This window comes from Mycteria americana, chromosome 4 (assembly GCF_035582795.1).
Source record: "Mycteria americana isolate JAX WOST 10 ecotype Jacksonville Zoo and Gardens chromosome 4, USCA_MyAme_1.0, whole genome shotgun sequence".
Classification (NCBI taxonomy): domain Eukaryota; kingdom Metazoa; phylum Chordata; class Aves; order Ciconiiformes; family Ciconiidae; genus Mycteria; species Mycteria americana.
The window spans coordinates 2,586,937-2,611,194 of NC_134368.1; the positions used below are offsets into that span (position 1 = coordinate 2,586,937).

At 55.7% G+C, this 24,258-nt stretch overlaps 3 protein-coding genes across 3 annotated transcripts in view; all 3 read left to right on the plus strand.

Moving 5' to 3' along the window:
- Window positions 1-24,258, plus strand: part of ALMS1 (ALMS1 centrosome and basal body associated protein) — a 358,966-nt gene that overhangs the window by 187,480 nt on the left and 147,228 nt on the right. The window lies entirely within an intron of this gene.
- LOC142408568 (homeobox protein not2-like) lies at window positions 11,437-12,440 on the plus strand. Its single transcript, XM_075499139.1, has 2 exons — window positions 11,437-11,637; window positions 12,282-12,440. The coding sequence occupies exons 1-2, from the start codon at window positions 11,506-11,508 to the stop codon at window positions 12,438-12,440; spliced, it is 291 nt and encodes a 96-aa protein (XP_075355254.1). The 5' UTR covers window positions 11,437-11,505.
- SMYD5 (SMYD family member 5) lies at window positions 15,796-23,974 on the plus strand. The gene is made up of 13 exons (XM_075499450.1): window positions 15,796-15,953; window positions 16,153-16,261; window positions 16,968-17,107; window positions 17,334-17,455; window positions 18,180-18,249; window positions 18,679-18,783; window positions 19,249-19,311; window positions 19,534-19,604; window positions 19,904-20,010; window positions 20,586-20,642; window positions 21,495-21,589; window positions 21,851-21,921; window positions 22,516-23,974. Exons 1-13 carry the CDS (start codon window positions 15,858-15,860, stop codon window positions 22,652-22,654), a joined length of 1,245 nt encoding a protein of 414 aa, XP_075355565.1. The 5' UTR covers window positions 15,796-15,857; the 3' UTR covers window positions 22,655-23,974.

Consider the following 24,258-nt stretch of genomic DNA (forward strand, 5'->3'; position numbering starts at 1 on the left):
CTGCAAAAACTGAGTTGACTTTCAGTGGCAGATAATTATAAGGAAGTGAGAATTAAGCAGCCTTATTAAGAGGATAAAGGTTATCTGCTAAAGATGCAGTGCTGAGCCCTCCCCAGCAAATCTCTGCTCTGTAGATAAGTGGGCGGCTTGTAGGAGGACAGGTAGGTTGTGAGACGGGTGGGTGGATGTATTAGGGTGGACTATTTGCCCAGAGGAACAGCCTGGTCTGCGTGTGGATAGATGGACCGGTGGATGATTGGGGATGAACGCAGGGTGCTGGCGAATAGGTGCAAATGGGTGGCTGGGTAAATGAGATGGGATGGGAGGTGGATGGAGAGATAGGAGAAGGGATAACCGGGTGGAGCTGTAGCATACGGCTCCTGCATGTCCCCCTCCCCGCTGTCCTTCCTGCCAGGATTATTCCTGCTGAGCACATGGCGACGGACGCGATTTGTTTGCACGAGTCACGTTTACTCAGGATGGTAGAAGTTTGCAGGACGGGGCGTTTGGATGCTGGAGCGGCAGGACCCCTCTCCAGCCCCCCAATCCCCGTCACCCAGCCGCTTTCCCAGGCGCCTTTTGCATCCCTTCCCCAAGCCGGCAGCCCCCTTCCCCTCGGCTGATTGCTCCCTCATGCTCTCTTTTTGGGGGGTTTTGCTAAATGGGATTACCATGTGCCGAGGACAGGCCGAGCAACCTGCTGGCAGCAGAGGTTCAAGGCAAAGCCCGACCCGAGCCGGGATGCGGGGCGCCGGGGTCAGCCGTGCATGTTTCCAGGCTCCGTCTCATCGTGTAATCTTGTTAAATGGTCAGGGAGCATTTCCCCCTGCTTCTCCCTCCCCTTTAATTCCCGATTGAAACATCAAATAAGCTTCCCGAGGCTGCCGGGCAGCTCCGATGGCTCCACGCTGCTTGGTTTCAGTGGAAATTAAAAAAAAGACATCATGAGCAATGGGAGGAAACGCTACGACATCCCAACTTTTGCAGTCTTTCTGGGATAAATTTGCCCCAAGTTGCCTTGCTCAGCCAGAGAGCAAAGGCACCGATTCTTTGCATTAAACTCTCAGCTGGGAAGTAGCTCCCAGGTGCATGAAAATAAGGGTGAAACGGGGTCACCTGCCTGGAAATGCAGCGGGGAAAACGGACGACTAAGGAGACCCCTCATATGGGGTGAGCATTGCAGTGGCCAAAATCTCTGTGTTTAAAAATCCCGGGTTTAAAAGGTTTAAAAAATCCCGGGTTTAAAAATCCTGCAACAAGAAACACAGGGCTGTGGACCAGGACCATGCACTGAGTGCTGTCGGAGCGAGAGCGAGCAAGATGCGTAGGGCTGCGCAGGGTGGTTCGGGGTCTGTCAAGGGAACACCATCAGCCCTGCTCTGGGTTTGCTCTTAAATAGCTGCTGGTGCTCACCCCACCGGCTCCCCTGCTCCCTGCTGCTTCCTCGCCTCTCATCCCAGTCTCAAAAATGGAAAGACTGGGAGGAAATCCCTCCCCGGCTCTGCTCCCAGCCACGCACGTGGCAGGGCCTGCCCGAAACCAGTTTGCTTCGTTTCGGTGAGACAAGCTGTTGGGAAAAAGAGAAAAAAATGATGAAAATTGTACCATCTCCCCCTTTGCAAATGGTTTGTGGCACAAACTCCCTCGGCCCTGTGGCACTGCTGCCCTGGTGTAGTCTAACAGCTTGCGGGATAATACTGGCACGGTTGGGCTGGGCTTTCACTGGGGGTGTACCGGGGGCCCTGGCACCAAATAAAATCACCTCTGCGACGGTGTGATTTTATTTTAAAAAGTTGATTAAAACATTAAATCAAGTAAGCCCTGACGGTATGGGATGAATAAGGGGATCTCGCCGGGAGGGGCAGGACTGGCAGTCAGATAAAGTGCTCCCCTGCTCTGCTAAAACCTCTTCCTGGGACTTAGGCTGTGATGCTCTTGTGCCTCAGTTTCCCCAGCTGCAGGAGCTGGGTAAATACAGCCTTGGACACGCGTGGTATCAGCTCGACTCGTGCTTATCCAGGCCGGGTCTGATCCCACTCCCACTCAGCACCCCGAGCCGGATCCGTCCCCTGCTCTGCCTCATCCTTCCCCCACTCCATCTCTATTGATTTAATAAGATGGAGAGGAATTAACGGAGCCGGAGCATTGGAATAATGAAAGATGAACAAAGGGGCAGCGCTAGCAAAGATGCTGCCAGCTTTTAATGATGAGGCCGGGCAGATCCCCTGCTAGCTGTCCCTTTGGAGTGGCGATTAAGAACATACTGTTATTGTTAAGGCAGAGAGATAAATCCCTGCACCGTTTCTGATGTGATCAGCCGGGGCTTCTCCCTACAATTTGTGATCCTATTGTGGACGGTGTTTGCCCTGGGCAAGGAGAGTCTGGGAACCACTTATGAACCATCCTTTGGTCATTAGCCTCCTCATTAGGAGAGAACAATGTGGGAGAAAAAAGATAATTGAAGGGAGCAGCGGGCTGATGGCGCACTCAGGCCTGTACCAGGGCTGCCTCAGTGCTTAGTTTGTTTCTAATTCCCAATTAATTTTATAAATGCATGATTTGGGGATGGTCCTGATACCCGCAATCACAGTCCCTGTGAACATCGCGGTGTTCAGGTCTGTGCTTGACGGGAGGACCACGGAGCATCCTCCGAGGCCTTGCGGGAGGGTATTAGCTTATTTTTGGGGGGGGCACCCAGACTTTGCTGTCAGCTGGGTGTAACCCCATCGTGGACTCAACCCACGCTGTATTTGGAGGGATCTCAGGCAGGCGGATGGGTCCCCCAGCACCCGGGGAGGGTGAGGGTGGTGGGATGCAGCAGGTCCCGCTCCCTCATTTCACATCTGGCTGAGATATGAGGCCAGATGTGACACCGAGGGCTGTGACACCGAAGAACAGCCCCGCTTGGATGAGGGACAACGTCTTCCCACCCGAGGCCGGGGCAGGATCCAGCCCTGCTGAGCCACATTGCAAGCGTGGGCTTAATTCAGATCTTGCCTGGAAATATCAGCCTGGGTGATAAATCACAGGAAAGCCCCCAGGCTATGGGGGGAGAGGTGCTTTGCCCCACAAGCTTGGCAATGGAGTAATAAGAGGAGCAGGTCCTGTCCCCATCCCCAGGGACAACCTGCCCTGGCTGGGTGCAGGGCTCCGTGCCCTGGGGAGGAGGGGAAAGAGCCGCAATTCCTCAGGATGCTCGATATTATCAAGTGCTAATGAGACCTGGATGGGGCTGAGGTGCTTTGCAGGCCATTAGCCCAAATTAACCTGACAATGCAGCCGGGGCCGGTGTCTGAAGGGCGGCTGGGGTGTGTATTGGCTGTCTGGGGCTGGGGGGACAGAAGGACGCTGCCCTCCGCCTTGCCCCCCTGCGCCAGCTCCCCTCTGCCCGCACCCCTGAGCTGAAAGCAAGGGCCCTGCGTTTTGCAGGGTTAGTTTTTCCATCGCATGAACATGTTGAATCGGTTCCCCGAGAGGTTTGCCAAGCCAGGGCTGGAGTAAGCTGATAGGGATGGAGAGGAGAGGGGAGCAGGGCTATCTCCTCCGCAGACTGGTGTTTGGTGTATCCTTCTTGGAGGAAAGTTCCCAAATCCTCACGTCCATCCCACGCTGCTACTTGCACAGGGCTTTTGCGGCCCGTCCAGTGCTTGGGCAGCGGATCAAACTGGGGAGCACTCGGCTGACAAGTAATCGTGATCCCAGAAGCAGCATTTCCCCGGAGCCGGTGGCCGTCCCTGTGCCGGGCTCTCGCAGGGGGGGGACGCATGGGGCTGGCCGTGCTCTTGCCACCTGCAACCGGGGCTGCCATTGCTGTATAACACCCTCAAAGCGCAGACAGCGTCGTGCCATGGCTCCTGTCCTCACCCCAGTTTGGGTCTGTTAATGGGACCCTGCAAGGTGCCGAGGATCCAGAAGGCAAAGCGAACAGCGGCCGGATCCTGCTGCAAACAGGAGAAGAGGGGGTTTGCCAAGAGCAGGCGACAGCAGCACCCAGTTCTGCAGCTCCCAGCACCTCGTTGAAGGTGGCAAAGCCGAGGCAGGGCGGCACCCCGGCACCCGGCACTGCTGGGTGCTCCCACAGCAGAGGGCATGCACGGTAATTACTGTTAGCCTGAGTAATTGCTTTTTTCTAGACTTTATGATGAAGGAACAAACATGCATCTGTTATCCTCCGGGGAGAAGCCCCATGCTCCTCTTTTCGCAACGAAGATGAATCCCCGTTCCCCTCTCCCTGCAGGATTCAGTGGGATCTGGCTTGGGAAGGGGCAAATCACCAGCTCCAGGAGCCATGGGATTTGGGGACGTTCCTCGTTGCCTTTTTATTATTGGATTATGGATTAGTTTTTATTATTACTATGGATTATCACAGGAGAAATGGCTGCAAAAAATCTGACACAAGGCTAAAAGCTGAAGTTAGTGTTCAGAACCCCGTTTTTAAGCCGATTTTTATATTTTTAAGAGTAAAAGGCATGAGCTTATGATTTCAGACTCCTTAGGTTGGCGGTCCTGGGCTAGTTATCCTAATGAGCGCAAGCACACGCCTGTCTAATCAGCAACAGGAGCCCTGGGATCCATCTTCTCCCTAATAGGATGCGACTGAAAGGATGCTCTCGCTCGAGAAGATGTTTTCCCACTTGCAGAAGGCCTCACGCCCCAGATTACAGATGCACAAAATCCCCATCACGTTTTCGCGTGTGCTTGCTGTGGGTTTGGGGAAATTTCCGCCACTTCTTTCGCCCGCTGGGATGGTTTTGCGGCTCGGAGAGGGATGGAAATGGAACCAGGCTCTCCCCACCGACGGAGGCGAGGTGTGAAATTTCTCACGGGCAAACAAGTGAGAGCTGCGGGGTGCCCAGAAAAAGGGGGACAGAAAAGATGAAGGGGGGGAGAGTGGAGGAGGAGAGAAAGCAGCAGCCAGAGAGAAACAAAAATCCCCAAAGCAGCAACCTGGTTTGAAGAGTGGGGCGTTTTCTATGAGGGGATTGTAAAATGCACTCTCTCTTTCCCCTTTGCAGGGGGGAATAAGGGCCCCCACTCTATCTGATAGTCATTAGCATCAATTAGCCCCGTTTGAAGTAGGCAACATCTTTGTCTCTTTGCAAAAAAAAGAAAATAAAAAAACCTTTCAGGGAGCCCATAATAACATCTGGAGCAAGGAGAGGCTGAACTCAAGTTCCCCACTTTCATCTCTTGTCGAGGTACTTGGAATGTTAATGCAGCCTCATTCTTTAATGGAGTTATCAGGAAATGCTTTTCACCTCCTTCCCTTTGCTCAGGGGGGATGTTTACAAAGGGCTGGGGGCTTTTTTTGTTGTTGTTTTGTTGTTGGGATTTTTTTTTTTTTGTTACCCCCCTAAGAAACTCCCCCTCCCCTTTTATTTTCTACGCTCTTGAAAAACAAAACTGGAATAAAATTAAAAAAAAAAAAAACAACCAAAACCAACAAACTAGCAAAAAAACCCACCACCACCGAAAAACAAAAAAGGATCAGGGTCCATCCTTTCATCTCCCCTGCCCAGCTCCTGCAAAAGCCTCCTTTGCTGGAGCAGATGGGGTGGGGATGGAGCCGGTGGTTCCAGCGGGCCCGAGCCCTGCCTGGCTGCTGGGTGCTATATTTCCCAAGTCATTACCAGCGAGTGAAAATTTCCAGCTTTCGACCCGAAATGCATTAGCTGAGCACACAGTACTAATGGGAAACAGGACGCGTCATTAGGCAGCGAATTCGGCCAAGCGGGAGAAGCCGATGGGAAAAGTCAGCCGGTGGTTTTGCCCATGGCTCGTCCCTCCGGCTCGCTGTCCATCCGTCTGTCCGTCCTTCCCGCCAGCAGCGTCGCACCGTAACCCCTTGCTCTGCGACAGCTCGCCCGTCCCAACGACTGCAACATCAACTGCTCCGTGACTAACCCCAGCACCTCCGACATCTCTTGCCACGGGAAACTATATCCAAATTACAGTGGCAGTCACGACTTTATTATAAAGAGGAAAAATAATTAAGAGATTTAACAGGCTTTTAATAAAACAACCCCCAAACTTGTATAACGTACCCATATTTTAATCCACACAACCTCTGTGCAAGCAAAGCCAGAAGCTGTGAATCTCTGAGGATTTTTTTTCTTGGTGGCAGCTTTTTTTTTTGGGGGGGGGGGAGAGGCTTCGGCGCTTGCCCAGCTTTGAACGTGTGATTTCAATTAAGCACATAGTTACACGGCAGCAGGATTGGGGCTGGCTGTTTGGATAAGGAGCAATAAAGCGGCAGCTGTATTTATTCACTTATTTTGAAGCTGCTGTGGAAGACAGGATGCTAAATGGGAGAAAAAAAAGTGTTTTCAAGGCAAACTTGAGGGACTCTTTTGTCTCCTGCGGGCATCCTCTTCCCCGAGGTTCCCGTAGCCATCACCAGGGTGCTTCCTCGCGAGCAGGATAATCCTGCCCATGCATTCCCATAATTTCCATTTGCTTTGAAATGCTCAAAAAATATAGAGATGCTTGTTTATAACGAGGTCTATTTCTACGGCTTGGGCAGTGAAAAGAAACTTTAAATGGCACGAATCTCTGATTTAAGGCAGGATTTACTGGATATGGACAGCTAGCCCGCATACACAGAGACGTTTAATACCGGGTTATTAAGCCACGGGGGATTTTTGCTCCGTGTTTATTAACCTGCAGACTCCGGTCTGGGGATTTCTCCGTGTTTGCGTACACCAGAGCGAATTTTCAGTGCGAATTTGGTGCTTGCAAGAGATGCGAGGAGGAACGTTTGTGTGCGTTCGGGCTGCAAATCCCCGGCGCCGTGTTTGCTGAGTACGCTCACGTCTGGGCGAGGTGTCCGTGCCATCGGCAGTTCTCCATCGCACCATGCATCTGCGCTTGGCTCCGGGGGTATCATGCGGGCACGTCACCCACACCAGACGAACAGTTCAATTTCCACAGCAGAGTCATCTTTTAGCTTGTACGAGCTCCTGATGTGTTTTTCCCGTATCCCAGCTATACGTGCACCCTCCGACACACCCGGGCAGGTACACACAGACACGTTCCCCTTGGCACGGCGGCAGGACGGGCTCGCACAGCCGGGCCCGGGGTACGTCCGTGCCCGTGGGCAGCGGGTAGGGGTGGGCTGGCCTGGGGAGCGTGGCCAGGGGCATGGTGTGGGTGCGCCTGTGAGGCCTGGGCGGAAAGTGTGGGTGTCAGGGGAGGTTTGGGTGTCAGTGGGGTCAGAGTGGGGAGATGTGGGTGTCCGTGGGGGTACCAGCAAGGTTGTGGGGGGGAAGGTGTAGTTGGCCGTGAGGAAGGGAGGAGGTGTCTGTGGCGGAAGGAGCGAGTGCCCACGTGGGTGTCCATCTGGAGAGGGTGTTGGTGTGGGTGTCCATGGAGTAGAAGCAAGTGTTGTGTGGGTGCAAGTTGTTGTGTAGAAGCAAGTCTGTGGGGAAGCAACTGGTGTCACTGTGGGTGTCCGTGGGGAAGGAGCGGGTGTCAGTGTGTCTATGGGGAAGGAGCAGGTGTTGGCTGGGGCTCCGTGGGGAAGAGCAGCGGGTGCCTGTGGGGGGAAGATGTGGGTGTGCAGGTGGGTGCCAGCGGCGGAGCCAGCAGGGAAGGCGGGGAGTCCGTGGGGGTGTTGATGGGGAAGAGGGGAAGAAGGGGTGTCTGTGGGGGTGCTGGTGGGGAAGAAGGGCAGTCTGTGGGGTGTCGGTGGGGAAGAAGGGGTGTCCGTGGGGTGTTGGTGGGGAAGAAGGGGAGTCCGTGGGGGTGTCGGTGAGGAAGAAGGGGAGTCCGTGGGGGTGTCGGTGGGGAAGAAGGGGTGTCCGTGGGGGTGTGGGTGGGGAAGAAGGGGAGTCTGTGGGGAGTCGGTGGGGAAGAAGGGGTGTCCGTGGGGGTGCTGCCGCGGGCCAGCGGGGGTGGGGGCAGCCCCCCGCCGCCCCCCCGCCGCCGCTTTGCATAGGAGCGCGGCTCATCCCAGCCCACCGCGCCCTCCATATAAGCCGGCGGGGCCGGCGGCCGCCACACCGGCCCGGCCATGCTGCGGAGCCCGCCGCGCCCCGGGCCCGACCCGCCGCCCCCCAAGACCCCCTTCCACATCGAAGCGCTCCTCGCCCGGGAGCCGCCGCGCCGCGGCCCCGCCGCCGCCTCCTCCGCCTCCGCCCCGCCGCCCCCGCGCTGGCCCGCGGCGGGACCGGGCCCCGGAGCGGGGCCGGGGCCGGGGCCGGGGCCGCTGCCGGGCGGCTGGGGCTGGGGCTGGGGCTGGGGCTGCGCCGCGGCCGGGCGGGGCGGTGCAGGTGAGCGGGGAGGGGGGGGGGGTCCCGTCCGTCACGGGTGGGGGGTGAGCGGGGGCGGGCGTGGGAGCGTGTCCGGGGGTGCTGTGCAGGGGCGGGGGTGCGGGCACCACAGCACTGGAAAATCAGGGGGTTTGGGTCACCCCAAAATCGCCTCCTCCCCCCCGGCTGTAGTTTCGTTTCCTGCAGCCTCTCGAGCAACCCCAAAGTGGGGAGTTGGGCTGGGGCTGTGGGGAGTGAAGGAGGGGGAGAGAGGAATTTCTTAAGAATTGTTTTTTCCCCTCTGTAGTGATCGCTAATTAATACGAGCCGCTTACCCCCAACAATTAATGACTGGGTGAAGCGATACCCAGATGACACGAGTTACATCCTTCAGCCTTGACTTCAGTTTCAGGTCAGGGACAGTCCCCCCGTGTGTCCCCACCTGCATTTTAAAGGCTGCTTCGCACATGCTGGCATTTATTTCTCTGTTCATGTACTGCAAAGGCACGGCAATGCCTGTGTTTTCATCACACCTCCAAAAACCTGCTGTAATTTCCCAAAGCCTCATCCCCAAAAGTAGTTTCTCCACCATGCCAGCACCCCTCTGCTGTTGTGTGGGGTCCCCTCTTCTCCCCATGCTGCCCTCCGCCATCTGGAACTTTGCTCTCCCTGCAATTTTGCATTCGCAGAAGTGAAACTCGCAGCACCTGGCCCCAAAAACTTAGTATTTTTAGTGCAAAAGCACCTAAGGAAAGAGGTTTTTGTTGGGATCCCTGGGTACGATTTACATGGTGGTGATGGATGATACTGGCTAACCCATTGGGCTCTCTGTATTTTCATTGAGGGGTCCTGTAACTCTCTATAAGCAAAACGACTCATTTGTTTTAATGAAGTACCTCTATTCAGAATATTTTTCTTGAAATTAAGTCTCTTTTTAGCATTCAGAGCCTGATCTCGTTGTTGCCCAGGCAAAACCTGCAGCCAAGCACATATTTTACTTGTATAAGGAACTCTTGATGTGATCCTGACAGCTACAATATTGAGATACCGAAAGTATTTGCCACTCTTGATCTTTTTTTTAACTACTTAGCATAACTATTTAATCTATTATTTCTTTTACAAGACAGCATCTGCATAGTTGTGTGTTAATCGATGTATTATATCAAATATAGAGGTATGAAAATATAGTCAAACAATTTGCAAAGCTATTTCCACAAAGTATTTCATGTTTGAAATTACTCTTGCTATTATCCCAGTATTAAAATAGCAAAAATGTGACAGGTGAAATTATTTTAATGATGAAAATAGTTGTAAGTGCAGTTACGGTTGTTAAGCTGTCAGGTCTGCAGCCCACAAATCCTTAAAACACACGCAGAACTTAACACCCGACTAATGAAATGGAGTAGGTCAAGGTGCCCATTTGTGCCTGGAGAACATGACAACATCGGTCATTAAAGGAGAGAGAAGTAGCGGGTGTGAATCGGCATCATTATTTCCAGACAAATTAAAGAAACTTGGCTTGCCACGATCTTATCGCACCAGTCCAACGTCCCTTGTGGGTGCTGTTGCTGTACCCCGGTGACAGTGTGCAATGACGCCGGCTGAGGGGGACCTCAGCGGGCTGCGGAATCCCACCTCTGCTCAAAGCAGAGCTCATCTCGGACAGATCGCATGGCCCAGACTTCAGAACAGCAATGGTGAGGAGCATTAATGGCCTGGTCCTGCAGATGCATGCTGCATACAATGCCTTCCACCCAGGAAAGTCCCGTGGGCTGTACTAGTGGGTTCTTTCTTAAAGTTAAGCCTGGGTGTTGGCAGGACAGAAGCTGTGGTACCATCAGACATATCTCAGTGCTGGCTTTATCTGGTTCCTTCACGATTGTATTTTGATATTTGGAGGTCTTCTCGTGGCACCCAGCGGTCTCGTGCGGGCAGGTCCCACTGCCTGGAGTCTTTCTGGGGCTCAGAAGAGGAGCAGAGTCCCCAGTCCAGCAGCTTTTGGCGTTGAGCAGGAGGGGCTCGATTGTCCCCCTGGTGCTTCAGGGTCAGATGTGCAAAGTCTATGCTAACGTTCCCGTGCATGTTGTAACTCCAGCATCTTGGATGCAGAGGCTTTTTTGCCTTGACGGCTGCAGGGCCCCTTTCCTCAGCCCTTGACTGTGGTCTCTCCACCCTGCAGTCCTCCTGGCAGTGAGATCTGGCTCCTGCGAAGGTCCTTCAGGAGGACGGAGCTGGCTGGGACGAGCCCCGTGGCTCCTGGGGATGGTCGGGGGTAGCAGTCACAGGCTCTTTTTGTACATCGAGACGTGTGTGAATCTCAGTCCGTGCTGGCAGGATGAGGGCTCTGGAAATGAGAGACAGCACTGCTCTTAGGCTGGTGCCGGCTGGTCCTGTGGCAGTGCTGGTGTTGTATTGTATGTTAATTAGGTAATTATGGTTATCATCAGGCCACAACTAGATAGGAGACCGAGACCAGATCCACTTGTTAGTCCTGCTAATGCCTCCGCACACAAGGAACTTTATGGATCGTTCAACCTCCTGAGACCAAAGGACTAAGGTCCAGGATGAGGACCTGCACGAGGCCGGGTGACTCTCGTCTTCGTCAGGCCAGTCTGCCAGCTTCAATATCTTCTCCTGGACACTGGCTGACTACGGGTGCCAAGGGAAGGATAAAAACAGGGGCCAGCATGGGGTGAACTCCCCCAACCTTTAGACATTTGTGATTAGGGGCTTCTGGAGACAGAGATGGGATTTTTTTGCGTTCAGCAGCTCTTGATGGACTTCATTATTCTGTTACAAAGGTCCTGTACAGATGCAGGTCAAACCCTGCTCACCTCATTGAGTGCTGACTTCTTTGGGTCTGCCTGCATGTCCAGGACTGTCCTAGGTTGTACCTGTGGGTAGAATCATAGAATAGGTGGGAAGGGACCTCAAAAGATCATCTGGTCCAACCTTTGGTCGGAAAGGGAGCCGAGATGAGATGATCTAGGTAGGGACAGGGTAGGGACATCCCTGCTTTTTCTTTTCGGTCCTACTTTCTCCCAGTCCCCTTCAGTGCACAGGGCAGCTGCATTTGGATTTCAGCTACAGCTGAAGCAAGCTGGGCTTGGCACTTCAACAGGGCTGGAGGAATGGCCTCAAACATGCAGACCCCTTCAATCGCTGCTTCTTTCTTGCAGGTTTGGAATTGTCTCACTACGTAGGGGCCAGCTCGCTGGGCCCTGCTGTGCCTTGGAGGTCTGGGGGACCCTGCAAGATGAAGAGGGTCCGCACCGTCTTCAAACCAGAGCAGCTAGAGCGGCTGGAGCAAGAGTTCCTCAAGCAGCAGTACATGGTGGGCACGGAGCGAGTAGACCTGGCTGCAACTCTGCATCTCACAGAGACTCAGGTAAGAAATGGGGGAGCTGGGGATGGCAGCATAGATCCTGGGTCTGGGTTTGGTCTGTGGTGATTTCCCTCCTGTGAAGTGCAGCGGGAGGAGGACGTGATGCAAAGTGACCCGTGGGACTCCCTGCTGCAAGATGACGTTGAAGCCACAGGCCTGGAGGGATGCAAGACAGGTTTAGAAAGGAGGAGCCACGTGATCTTCCGTGGTGGGATCCAAATTCAGCTGGGGAAAGGGAGAGCAAACAAGGGTGGTTCTGGGGGGGACAGCGAGGGTGTGAACAGCACGGGGAGCAGGGGCAGGGGGTAGGTGGGTGTCTCGTCATGCCCTCTGGCAGCTGTAGTCCTGGGGATGGGTTCAGTGGCTTGTGGAGCTAGGGGAGGTACTTCCTTCACTCCTCTGGCCAGAACCTCCTCTGTGCAGCTGCGTCCCCCTCTCCCCTGGTCCTTCCTCCCAGCACCACTCTGCCCTCCGTAGTGTCACCTCCTTCTGCTCTCATGCACTGTGCCCCGAGCAGAGAAGGGGCATGTCCCCCTCTTTAAGGAACTCTGCTTTTTGGGGACATCTGCCTCGGAAGCATGTGGCAGTGGCTTGGAAAGGGGCTCCTGGAAACCCTGGATGAAGCTGTTGTGCCATTTTCCTGCTAGGTGAAAGTCTGGTTCCAGAACCGGAGGATCAAATGGAGAAAGCAGAGCATGGAGCAGAAGGCGGCAAAGCTGTCACAGTTTGGGGTGATACAGCCTGCCACCGCGGACTCGACAGACATCAAGGACCACGAGGAGGACACCGTGGATGTTGAGCTTTGAACAGCTGTTGAGATTCAGCTGTTGTTTTTTCGAGCCGTGTCTGCTTGATGGAGATACTGGGGATGCGGGCATGCCTGTGCTTCTTTGGTCCAAGTGAGACATTACGCTCTCGATCTGAGAGTTGGAGCTACAGGACTGAACTGCAGCTGGCTGGGAGGAACCCCTCAAATATTGTTTGGCTGCTGTTTGGTAGCCCTGTGCTGTAATTCCTGGGGCTTCATCACCAGGCGGGTTGTCCTTGATGGTGCCGTAGCTGTGGCAAGGCATGTGATCTCCTGTTTGCTCTTGAAGCACCAGGACACAACAAACAGTTTCCAGCAGAGAGGCTGGGGTGACAATCAGATGGTGTCTCTGACGGCTGTGAGCATAAGGGCATTTGAACACGGGGTCACTCGCGTTGCGTGTGGCTGTGTGCTCCGAGGAGGGAGACCTGTTCTGGGAGGAGAATCAACCTTGATTGTTTTTCCTGGTCAACTGACTCCCATGTTTGATACTTAGGTAACAACAGAAAAAAAAAAAAAAAGTGAAAATTGGAAAGCCCTTTGCCCCCACCCGCAGACTTATCATTACTCTTGCAATAAGATGAACAGGGTCTGATCCCGCCCTGGAACACAAGTGCCTCCTCTTGTCCTGTGCCTTGATGTTCTTGTGCCTTTGTTTTGGCTTCCCAAGCCCGGAGGGCAGAACCCGGCGGGTCTCTCTGCCTTCCGGCATGGCCTTACTTCGCCAAGGTGTGCGTATGCTGCTGCAGCAGGGAATGAGACACTCGGGCTGGCCGAGGTGCGGGGATCGAGGCTGTTATAAAAAGGCAGCTTTCCAACACCTCTGGTGCTTCAGACAACCCCCTGCCCCTCGTCCAGATGTGCCGATTCTGGCCCAGACGGCTGTTGCTCTGTTCTCTCCTCATTATACATCCAGGTGCAATGGGAAACGGCACCTGGAGCGTTCGGCGAGCACATCTGTAACCACCCGATGCAGTTAGCAGTTGTATTTCTGGTGGGTGGGAGGGCTTTGAGGGGTCAGGACTAAGCACTCGACCCTCCCCGTCTGTGTGTTAGCAGCGAAGCGCTCCTAGGCCAGGCTGTCAGCGCTCAGGCTGTCACCTCGCCTTCCTAGATCTGCCCAGGGTACCAGGCACCACGTCCCGTCAGCTCAGGATAATTTATTGTGTCTCTTTCTGACCCAGAACACTGCATATCACTTTACTCTTATATTGTTATTTATAGAAATAACTTTTTTTTTTACCTTAATAAGTGTCACTTATTTATTTGCTTTGCTTCTTAATAAAAATTTAGTGTATTTTAAAAAGGACTGGCTGGGGGGAGGCAGGGTTGGGCAGCTCCTTGGTTTCTGAGCAGGCAGCGATGCCTCAGTGGCTTCTTGCCCCACAGCTGCCAGGGATGGGTTACTGATCCTTTTGCCGCGTTTCTGAGAAAATGGAGTAAAAAAAAAAAAAAGATAAAAGAAACAGCACCTTTTCCTCCTTCTAATAAGACCCCTGTTGTCAAAAAGGAATAGCTGCTTTCTAACAGCAGAAGTCACTAAAGGGTGATTTCTTCTTGAAAGGGGGATTTCTTCTCGCACGGTTTCATTCCTGACGTGCCAATACAAATATGAAAGCAGTTTTTTTTTCCCCACACTTGTGTATTTGCTGATAAACGTGTGCACTCGTCTCAAGCTTGAACATTTGGCATGGGGCAAGAACAGCTTTCAAACAGATCAGCTGAAAACCTTTAAGTGACAAAAAATCGGAAGGAAAACACATTTCCAACTACTCTCTTTTTAATTTTCAATTGAAATTATTAACCCCCCCCCCCCCCCCCCAAACAATGTATTTTATCCTTCCCAAAAGTTTGCATTTGAGAGTTTTTTTCTTAATAAGCTGTGTTGGACAAAATAAATGCTAAAAAAAGGGGTTTTTAAAAATTGATTGATGATCCTGTATCGTGGGTGAAAGTAGATAACATGAGTTGTTATCTGTGGGCCAGTTCCTGCAGAGATAGAACTACATTTATAGTATGAAACATAACGTCTGGTGAACGCGGGGTGCTCAGGGTCGGGTTGCTGCTCCCAAAGAACAAGGATTTCCATCTGCAGATGTGGCCAAACCTTCGGCGCAGCCCCCGCTCTGCCAGGCTGATGCTTCAGCAAACTGAAGTCTAGGAGAAGGTTCCCCTCATGCTCTGTAAAACACAGAAGCAAATTAAAACACAGAAGCAAATTAAAATTAATGTTGTGGGCACCAGGGCTCTTTCAGAGACATGAAGGACGCTTTGAGGTGTTGCTGGCCCAGGCCATGGCTCAACGCCCTGCCACTTAGCACCGAAACCTTAGGAAAACAGGACATGTAATGCTGTTATTACAATAATGGCTAGTCTTCCTACTATTAGTATAAAGAGGAATTTGAAATAGGACTCATAAGGTAATAAGGAGTCATAACTCATTGCTCCACCCGTGTCTAGGCCCTTGTAGACCCCTGAGATGGGTGTTGCGTGGTGGAGCAGTGCCTTGCACGGCCTGCTGCTGGGTTTACCGGGGCCAGACCCCAAAATAGAGATGGGGAAGGTGTCCCAGGCAGTTTGTCTGTCCCTTGTCGCCGGCCGGGTGGCCGGGGAGATGTCCCACTCTGCGGCCACGCTCCCGCGTGGCAGGATCCAGCCGGCCCCACAGCGCTGCGTTACCGGCCGATGTCGTGTTCCCGCCACGGGCCGACAGTGACATCTAGTGACTCCAAAACACCCCAAAACGCCCCGAATATGAAAATCGTCCCATATTCCCAAACCTGCTGCAGCCGCCTGGTTGATGGAAGAGTGGGACTGAGCCTGAACGGGCGCTAGCAGCGCCGGTGTGAATTAGCAAATACAACTTAACACGCGTTTTCGTGGATTTTATTTGCAGACAGCCTAGCAGGAGGTAGCGAGGGCGCAGAGGCCACGTTAGCGTGTTTCGAAGGTTTTTTTTGGGGAAAGCTGGGCCAGTTTTGGGTGCGCGGGGGGAGCTGGCCGATGTCTCCCCGCCATGTGAGGGGGTACCTTGTGTTCCCGCCTGAGAGGAATATGAAGGCTATTCCCCTCCCCGGCTGTACGGTTAAAAAAAAAAAAAAATTAATAGGGGAGAGGCAGCAGAACTCCCGTCTGGTTTCCGCGTGGCTGTGGAAGCGCCCCAGCCCCGTTTCGGGGCTTTTTGGCGGTGTTTTTGGAAGGAGGCGGTGGGCTGAGGGGAGGGCTAAGATGGCGGCCAGCCCCCGCCCGCCTTAGGGCTGAGGGGGGTGACGGCGGGCGCGGGCCCCCCGGGGGGGGGGCCGGCAGCCATCTTCATGCGGGGCGACGGGTGAGGGGGGCGGAGGAGGAGGAGGAGGAAGAGGAAGAGGCGCTGCCCGCCCTCGGCGGGTCAGAGCGGGGAAGTCGCCGCCCGAAGATGGCCGCCGCGGCGGGGGACGTGTGCGGCGCCGTGCCGAGGGGCCGCGCCGGGGCCGGGGCTGCGGCGGAGGCGCGGTTCATCAGCAGCGCCAAGGTGAGCCCGGCGGTCCCGGCCGGTCCCCCCGCTGCGGGGGTCCCTCCCTTCCCTCATGCTGCGACAGAGCCAATTTTGTGGGGGAAAAGAGGGTAAAAACCCGGCAGCCTCCCCTCAGGCTGGGCGGGCGGCTACCCTCAGCCCACGGGTGGGTTTCGGCTTCGGGTGCGTCCCCTGACCCACGCCTCTCCCTCGGCAGGGGAAAGGCTTGTTCGCCACCAAGAACATCTGCAAAGGTGAAACCGTCTTCGTGGAGAGGCCGGTGGTATCGTCCCAGTTCCTCTGGAACGCCTTGTACAACTACCGAGGTGAGCGGCTGGCGGTGGTGGCACGTCCCTGTCACCTGCCCCGGCAAGGTGACCGCGGGGTCCCGAAGGAGCTGCCCAGTTTTCAAGGAAAGGGTTTGAGTTTGTCTTAGCACCACTGGGAACGTGGCCCTGCTGCCATTTCTGCCTCTGCGCTAAATGAACCGTTGACAATTTGAAAACGTTGGGGTCGTTTGAGGGATGGTGACTTCCATCAACCCTGGAGGAAAGCACCACATGCCACCATCGGGCACCATCTGCCTGGGAACCCCGATTTTTCAGTGCCGTGGGTCCTATCCCGATCTCACCATGGCGGGGTACAGCCTGCAAAGGTGCCAGCGGTCTCTGGAGGCATCAAACAGAAAACGAGGGTTGTAAGATCGGGATTTTAAACTTTTTTGTCCTACCTAGACCTTGCTGTCTGCTGAGCTCTGTCACGGCTCAGCGACATGGGGATGCTTGCCATCGTGTGGCCCTTAAATAATCCCCAGCGTTACAGGGCAGTAGATGAGGGCTGGGGAGGTTTAAATTGCAGTAGAAATGGTCTTTCCTATGGAGGGAGCGGTAAGAGGCTGGTGCCTCCAGCTTGGAGATGGTCCTCTCTGATGGTGTTGGTACCAGTCGCGCTGTCTTGCCCTGGGCTCTGGCCCCTTTCCTTTTCGAAGGCTGTGGTCTCACTGTGGCATCCATCCGTCTTGTCTCCCCGCAGCCTGCGATCACTGCCTGCGGGCTCTGGAGACGGCAGAGGAAAATGCCCAGCGGCTGCTGGGGAAGAGCTCCCTGGTGCTGCCTCACCCGGAGCAGTGCAGCATCCGGAAAGACCTGCACCAGCAGTGTCCCCGGTGCCAGGTACGGGGCTGCTGGGAGGGACCGTGGTCTTGTTGGGGTCACTGACTCCTTTACAGCATCTAGCCAGGCACTTGCGCTGCCCTGAGATGGGCGTCTTCCTTTCCCTTCTGCATCGCGATGGCTAAAGAGCTGGGGCTCAGATGGTCAGGGAGGGGACACAGCTGGGCCTAGGACCCCCTTTTCCTGCTGCTGTAGCCAATGCTGGGCGCTGTGCCCCTCGCTCTAGGTGATGTACTGCAGCGCTGAATGCAGGCAGGCCGCTTTGGAGCAGTACCACCAGGTCCTCTGCCTTGGCCCATCCCGTGATGACCCCACGCACCCCCTCAACAAGCTGCAGGAGGCATGGAGGTAGGGGACCGACCTGCCTGTTGCTCCATGGGCAGAGAAGGTGGCTCTCCTGGGCTGGGTGACGCTGCCTGGGACCAGGGCTGGCTGAGGACTGTCCTTGCTTTGCATCCCTGCATGGGGTGGCTGGAGGGTGGTGGTGGCCATGGGACACTGCTCAGCTCTACCTGCTGGTTGCGCAGCAGGTGATTTTGTGTTGGCAGTGCAAGGGTTTGGACACATGGCCGAGCAGTTCTTATTTTTCTCCCAGTAAAGAGCTACAAAGCACTGAGCTGCGCATCCCTCTCTCCTGCAATTTTGTAGTGCTCCTGCAGATCTCCACCCTCTGGGAGATCCTCCTCATGGCACCTCTGTGGGCACATAAATTGCTGTTCCTGCTTGCAGATGACAAAATGGGCACAGAGGGGAGAAACAACATCCCTGACCTGAAGCTCATCACAAACTACAGCACTTGGTGCAATCCTGGGCTTTGCATGGGAGCCAGGCTCTAGTTTAGCAGGATGGTAGGGGATTATTTGTATGCTCAGAGCAGGCAGCTGGGCGCAGGCTCCTCCTCACCCCGGGCGGTGCTGGATCCCCATGCAGCGATACTGCACTGGCCGCTTTGGTGTGATGGATGAGTGCGGGCCTGACCACATGGATGGCAACTGCCTCTGCCTCCCTCCAGCTTTTTATTTCCATACCAGCACTGATCTGCTCATCTCTTTTCTTCATTCTTATCCCCTAGAAACATGCATTATCCACCAGAGACTTCCAGCATCATGTTGATGGCCCGGATGGTCGCCACCGTCAAACAGGTACGTCTGCAGTTTGGAGCTACAGCTGCTGGTGTGTGGTTTCCTCATCCCGTTGTGGCTGTTATTCCCAAGGACTGATTTCTTCTGTGTTGACTGGTGGGGTCCTGCTTGAATAGATTTCAGCGTCTAGTGGTCCCTGGTCATGGAGACAGCAGGCAGGAAAGGAGTTTCCTATGTCCTGAGACAAGCAGGTCTTTTTTTCCGTACCAGAATAGTCAGAACTGAACCTTTCCTTTGGCTCTGTTTCTTCGGCCTGGCTTTCTCAGCATTTATTCTGACAATAAACTGCCACCATGCAACTGCTTCTGGTGGTTCTTGATAGCAGGCTGTATACCTCTGAGCTCAGCGGGGCTTGTCCTCTCCTCCCTCTCTCCTGGCTGGGGAGGAAAGCGGTGTTGGTGCAATGCCTTTGCTTGATTCCTTTGTCAGGCTAAAGACAAGGAGTGGTGGATAAAGACCTTCTCCCAGTTCTGCAATAAGACAGCGAACGAAGAAGAGGAGATTGTGCACAAGCTGCTGGGGGACAAATTTAAGGTGAGAGCCTGGCAGCGCTTGGATGTGTTGAATCCCTGAGCCTGCCCTCGAGCCCACAGGTGCAGAGGCCCCATTACAGCTGGGATGGGAGACGCTGGATCCCAGGCTCAAAGTGGGGGCACAAAGCTCCCCATTAGGGGCTGGCTGACCTGACAGAGAGAAAGTGGGTTGCTTAGAGGGCTTTGGGCTCGTGGTGCTTCAGTGGGACACGCTGCTCGTTCCTGTGGTGGAGATGCTTCTGCTGTGGGATGGGACACGGTGATATTTAGCTGCTGAGTTGGTGGCTTTTGCTGCTAAAATGAGTGGCTTTCGCTGCAGCCACTGAGGGCAGCAGCCTCCAGCCTTGCGGAGAAGGATGAGGAGCCTGACTCCTGAGCCTTCTAGCCTGTGCTGGGCTCAGCCGTCACCTGGGTCTGACTCCCAGTGGTGTCTCCCCGCCCTGATGGTGTTGCCATGTCCTGCCAGGGCCAGCTGGAGCTGCTGCGGTTGCTCTTCACCGAAGCCCTTTACGACGAACATCTCAGCAGGGTGAGTTGAACCACCTCCTGACTAGCCCAGGAGCGTGGTGGGACCCTCCGCTTGGCACCAGCCCCCCTGGGTCATGTCTGCCCCGAAGGCCAGGGCTTCCCCTGGAACTCTACCCATTCCTTGCTTCCCCCAAAGCTCCCTGTGGGATTTGAGGCACTTGCAGAGCGGGGTGCTGCCACAGGCTGGCCTGGGCTCAGCTGTTTTCTCATCTCCCTTCTGCAGTGGTTCAGTCCAGAAGGCTTTCGATCCCTCTTTGCCCTCGTTGGGACCAATGGCCAAGGCATAGGAACAAGGTAATGGGGCTTTCTGGGTGCTTCCTGCAGGGCAGCAGAGATGTGGCATGGAAGGGATGTGCAGTCTGTAAATCCACGCTGGCCTGACTAATGGCTGGGTTCAGACATAAAAGAGGGGGATGGAGAGGCAAACTTAAAAGCAGTCCTTCATCTTGGCTGTGTCCAACCCTTTCGCATCACTCTGCCAGACCTTGGCCACTCCGAGCCACCGAGTTTAACCCTTAGGTCCCCCCTGCGAGGTCCCACTGTGTGCTGACAGCACTGCGGGACTGTAACGGTGTCCCTCTGCTTCCTGCCAGCTCTCTGAGCCAGTGGGTGCATGCTTGCGATGCGCTCGATCTCCCCATGCTGCAGCGAGAGGAGCTGGACGCCTTCATCGACCAGCTCTACAAGGACATCGAGAAGGGTGAGGCTCTGAAGTGACCGTGGGCAGCGGAAAGCAGTGCTGTTTGCAGGATCTGGCGGAGTTTCTGCTGCTAGAGACTTCCCAGGATTCAGGGACTAGGAGGGGTTCCTGCTGGGGACCGGGAGATCCCACTTCCCCTGGTCTATGCGAGCCATGCCTGCTGCCTTTGGCTTGCTACGTGGATAGGGCAAGTCCAAGTTTGTGGGCAGGAGCACCTGCGGCAGGCTGGGATGGCTGGAGGGCTGATCTGGAGGGGTCCTGTGCAGAAAAGTCCCATCTACACTAAATGTTCCAAGACCTGTTTATCACTTTTTTGACTGATGCAGCTGTGTGAGCACAGGGACAGGCCAGGGAGCGCGCATTGAAGTGGGGGGGCAAATCTTCATGTCCTCCATCCCCTCCCAGTGGGGAGGGAAGGGTTCTTTGGAAACCACCCTCCAACACCCGGCCCCCAAAGCAACGCTGGCTGGGTGCGTTCAGCGTTGATGGATGTCCCTTCATGCTTGTGCTGAGCTGCACGTGTGGAAGAGCCAGAACGGCCCATGCAAAGCTCTAACCCCCTCTGTGTCCTGCAGAGTCAGGAGAGTTCCTCAACTGCGAGGGATCAGGTCTCTACGTGCTCCAGAGCTGCTGTAAGTAACACAAGGACTGGAGGAAAACTAGTGGTGAGGAGGGAGATGTCCTGGGCTAGACTGGCTCACCTCTTCCTAAAAGTCTCTGGAGAAAGGGGTTCATGCTTCCCATCCATGGGGTGGGATGTGATGGGTGCTGCCCTGGGGCCTGGCTGCTCTCTCGGGGTCTCCTGGCCTCTCGCCTAGCTATGAAATAGTCAGTCCTGGCTTGGATGGACTTGGATGCGATGTAGTCTCCAGGAGCCACGTATGCAGTTAGCAAAGAGACTGTCTCCAACCTTGTCTGAGCAAAACAGAGCTGAACAAACCGTTAAGGGAGAGAGCCTTTCTTGGCTGGCCCATGGGGACATAGGAGAGGATGTCCTAGCACCCGGAGCTGTCTTCTTTCACCCCTAAGCATTAACGGCAAAGCGGGGACGAGCAGGGCCTGGGGACTGGCTGCTGGGAGAGCTGGGAAAAAGCGCTGCCCTGTGCATCCTTCCCTCAGCACCTCGAGGCAGAGATGCTGCTATGCATCCCTGGGCTTGAACCAGGACGGCTCGCTCGCTCTGAGTGGTTTTTGTGGGTCTAAAGGAGAGCCCTGACCCTGCACCCTGCTCCGGCTGGACCCCGTAGTCCCCAGTGTGAGTGGCGAGTGTCATGCTGGTGTCCCCGAGGTAGATGGGGTGGCCACAGCATTGTGCTGCCTTATCCTTAGCCAGGCCTTGGCCCTCCCAGTTGGAGGCACTGGCTCCTGCACACCCAGGCCACACAGAAGGGCAGGCACAAGCCCCGTGGGCTGCGTGGGGTCTCTGACCCTGCCTTCCCCTCCCTCTGGAGACACGTCACACCTGCGTCCCATCTTCCCCGTAGGTAACCACAGCTGCATCCCCAATGCCGAGACATCCTTCCCGGAAAACAACTTCCTCCTGCATCTGACGGCTCTGGAGGACATTGAAGCAGGAGAGGTGAGACAGCGGGGTGCGGATGAACCTGGGATGGCATCACGCCTTGGCAGAGGGTCCCTGTGTCCCCTACGTCCCCCGCAGACCCCAGCCCCGTACCTCCTGTCTCTTCCATTGTCCTGGCAGAGGAATTCACGCCTCATCCCCTTTAGGGGCTGCCAGACCCACGTTCCTGCCTGTCTCTGAGAGGGACCGGTACAAATTGTGCTGCTTTGGGTTCGTGGGAAGCGGCTCTCAGCCCGGCTTGTTTCTCTTTGCTCACAGGAAATCTGCATCAGTTATTTAGACTGCTGTCAGAGGGAGCGGAGCAGACACAGCCGCAACAAGATACTCAGGTAGGGGCTGCTTGGAGGAACCCGGGGGGACACGGCACCCCTTTGCACCCCCAGCCAGTCAGCCCGAGCTGCATCCCCACCTCGGGGCCCTGTGCATGCCCTGGTGTGTGGCTGTGCACGGGCTGGTGTGTAAGGCGGCATGCTCATGGCAGGGTGCGCACACAGCGTGTGGTGCTTTCGGTGCTTCGAGCTCCTTGCAGTCCCTTCTTATGTGTTGTAGCCGCAGGGACCGAGGATTTGGGCTCCCCCTCTCTCTCTGCAGGCTTGCACCACTCTGCAGTTCACTTCTGCAGATCCTTGCTGTCCCCACCCACCTTCCTTTTCCTTCCCCGCCCTGCAGGGGTAGGGGTTCCTGCGGATGGTCACCGTCCCCATGTCCTGTCACCCCTGCAGGGCTGAGAAATCCCCCTCTCCACCCAGAAAACCTCCACCCCACCCGAGCCCAGCATGATCGAGCCCACAAACTCTTCCGGGTTTAACATATTTAGCCCCTTCCTGGCTGCTCTGTCCCCAACCCCCTGCCCACCAGCAGCGTTGAGGTTGTGCCTGTCTCAAGGCCATCACTCTTTCTCCTTCTTCCTTCCCTTCTTCCAGGGAGAACTACTTGTTTACCTGCTCGTGTCCCAAGTGCCTAGCGCAAGCCGACGATGCCGATGTGACGTCGGACGAAGAAGAGGAGGGTGAAGGGGAGACGGATGATGCTGAGCTGGAGGATGAGATGACTGACGTTTGATCCTGGCCCCGGGCAAGAGGAGAAGGGAAGGGATGGGGGATTCCTCCGAGTGGCAGCAGCTTTAATACTAGAAACAGGGTTGTGTTGTGGGGTCGGGTGGGAGGCCGCGTTGCCGGTGGCGGGTGCGGAGGTCTGGCGGAGTGGGGCAGCGGGGGAGCCGGAGGCAGGCCCTGCTCCCGCCTGTCCTTGTTGTGCGCTGTGCGTGTGCGTGTGTGTGCGTGCGTCAGGCCGTTCCCGTCCTCCCTGCGAGGACAGGCTGTGAGCCGCTGGCCCCCTGCCGCATCCCGGTCCCCGGAGGGGCCAGCTGGTGCTTGCAGGGGAGGCTGGGGGAGAGCAGGATCCGGCCAGCCCCTGGGACATCACAATGGTCACCTTGTGGCCACCTGCGAGGCTGCTCTGCTGTGTCTGTGCCGGCCGTGGACGCGGAGGAGCATGTCCTTTCCTACCCTGCAGGGATGAGGGGAACGCGTGTGCGTGTGTGTACGTGTGTTTGTGCACGAGGGGTACTATTTAATGTCTATATTAGCACTATCTACACACCAAGGAGCTGGGGTCCTTATATATACTCCATTCCATTCCTTGGCTTGGTGAGCAGCAAGGGGCAAAACGATTTTGCAGGTGGGACAGACACCTTATGGATGGCTCAGATGCCCGAGTCCCCGCCTCGGCCCCGTCCTTTACGCAATGCAAAGCCCTGTGCAGTGATTGCCAGGCTTTTCGGGGAGGGGGAACGGCCAGGCTGCTGCTAGCCCAGAGCTGCCACGGGCTACGGTGTTGCATAAGCAAAGTCACCGTCCAAAACCCAAAAGACATTTTGGGTTTTGCAGAGAGCGAGCCGTCCCTCCGGGCCGTCTGTCTGCGGGCTGCTTTGGGAGCAGGATGCGCCCAAGCGGGAGCCGCCGTGCCCGGGGACGCAGCATGGCGCTGTGTGCTTCCCCGCACCGAGCGGCCCCGTGTGGAGACATCACCGTTGTCCTCAGTCCCATGCTGCTGGCCACCGATGAGGCTGCACCGCTGTGCGCGGTGTCCCTCTCTGTGCACCACGTGGCCGGAGGGAGAAGATAGCTCCAAGCAACGGACAGGCAGCAGGTCGGGGATGCACCTGGGGTTTTTTCCTCCCCTCTTGGATTTTGGGGAGCTGTTTTCCTGCCACCGCTTCCTTTGAGCCTGCAGCAGCTGGATTGCGGGACCGAGGGCGATGCTGTAGATGGGCACCTCTGACACTACCATCACCGCCAGCCCTGCACCTCGCTGCTTGTCCCCAGCCGTCCCGGGGCCGTGTCCCCTTCAGTGTTCGTAATAAACCAAGACTGGTGAGAAGCAGGGCCGTGTTGTTTATACTGGTAAACTGGAGGGTGGTGAGTGCAGAGTCGAGGGCTACGATCCAGGGGCTGGTCCCGGTGGGGACGTGGAGGTCTGGGGATGAGGCAATAGACACCCACCGAGGTCTGGGCTCTGGGTCTGTGACCAGCTCGCCCTTGGGGACAGATGCCGGTGGCAATGCTGTCCCGTGAGGCTGTTTCTGCCCTGCTGCATGACTGATCAGGGGTCTGATGTGAGCCCTGCCCTGGCTGCAGGAGACACCTTGGGAAGTTTACTAGGAA

Excerpts from the sequence above, each read along its gene's own strand:
- SMYD5 (XM_075499450.1), top strand. The coding sequence starts at position 15,858 with ATGGCCGCCGCGGCGGGGGACGTGTGCGGCGCCGTGCCGAGGGGCCGC. Across the intron at positions 17,456-18,179 it reads AAGCTGCAGGAGGCATGGAG|AAACATGCATTATCCACCAG; the intron begins GTAGGGGACCGA and ends CTTATCCCCTAG. Across the intron at positions 18,250-18,678 it reads TGGTCGCCACCGTCAAACAG|GCTAAAGACAAGGAGTGGTG; the intron begins GTACGTCTGCAG and ends TTCCTTTGTCAG.
- LOC142408568 (XM_075499139.1), top strand. The coding sequence starts at position 11,506 with ATGAAGAGGGTCCGCACCGTCTTCAAACCAGAGCAGCTAGAGCGGCTG. Across the intron at positions 11,638-12,281 it reads TGCATCTCACAGAGACTCAG|GTGAAAGTCTGGTTCCAGAA; the intron begins GTAAGAAATGGG and ends TTTTCCTGCTAG.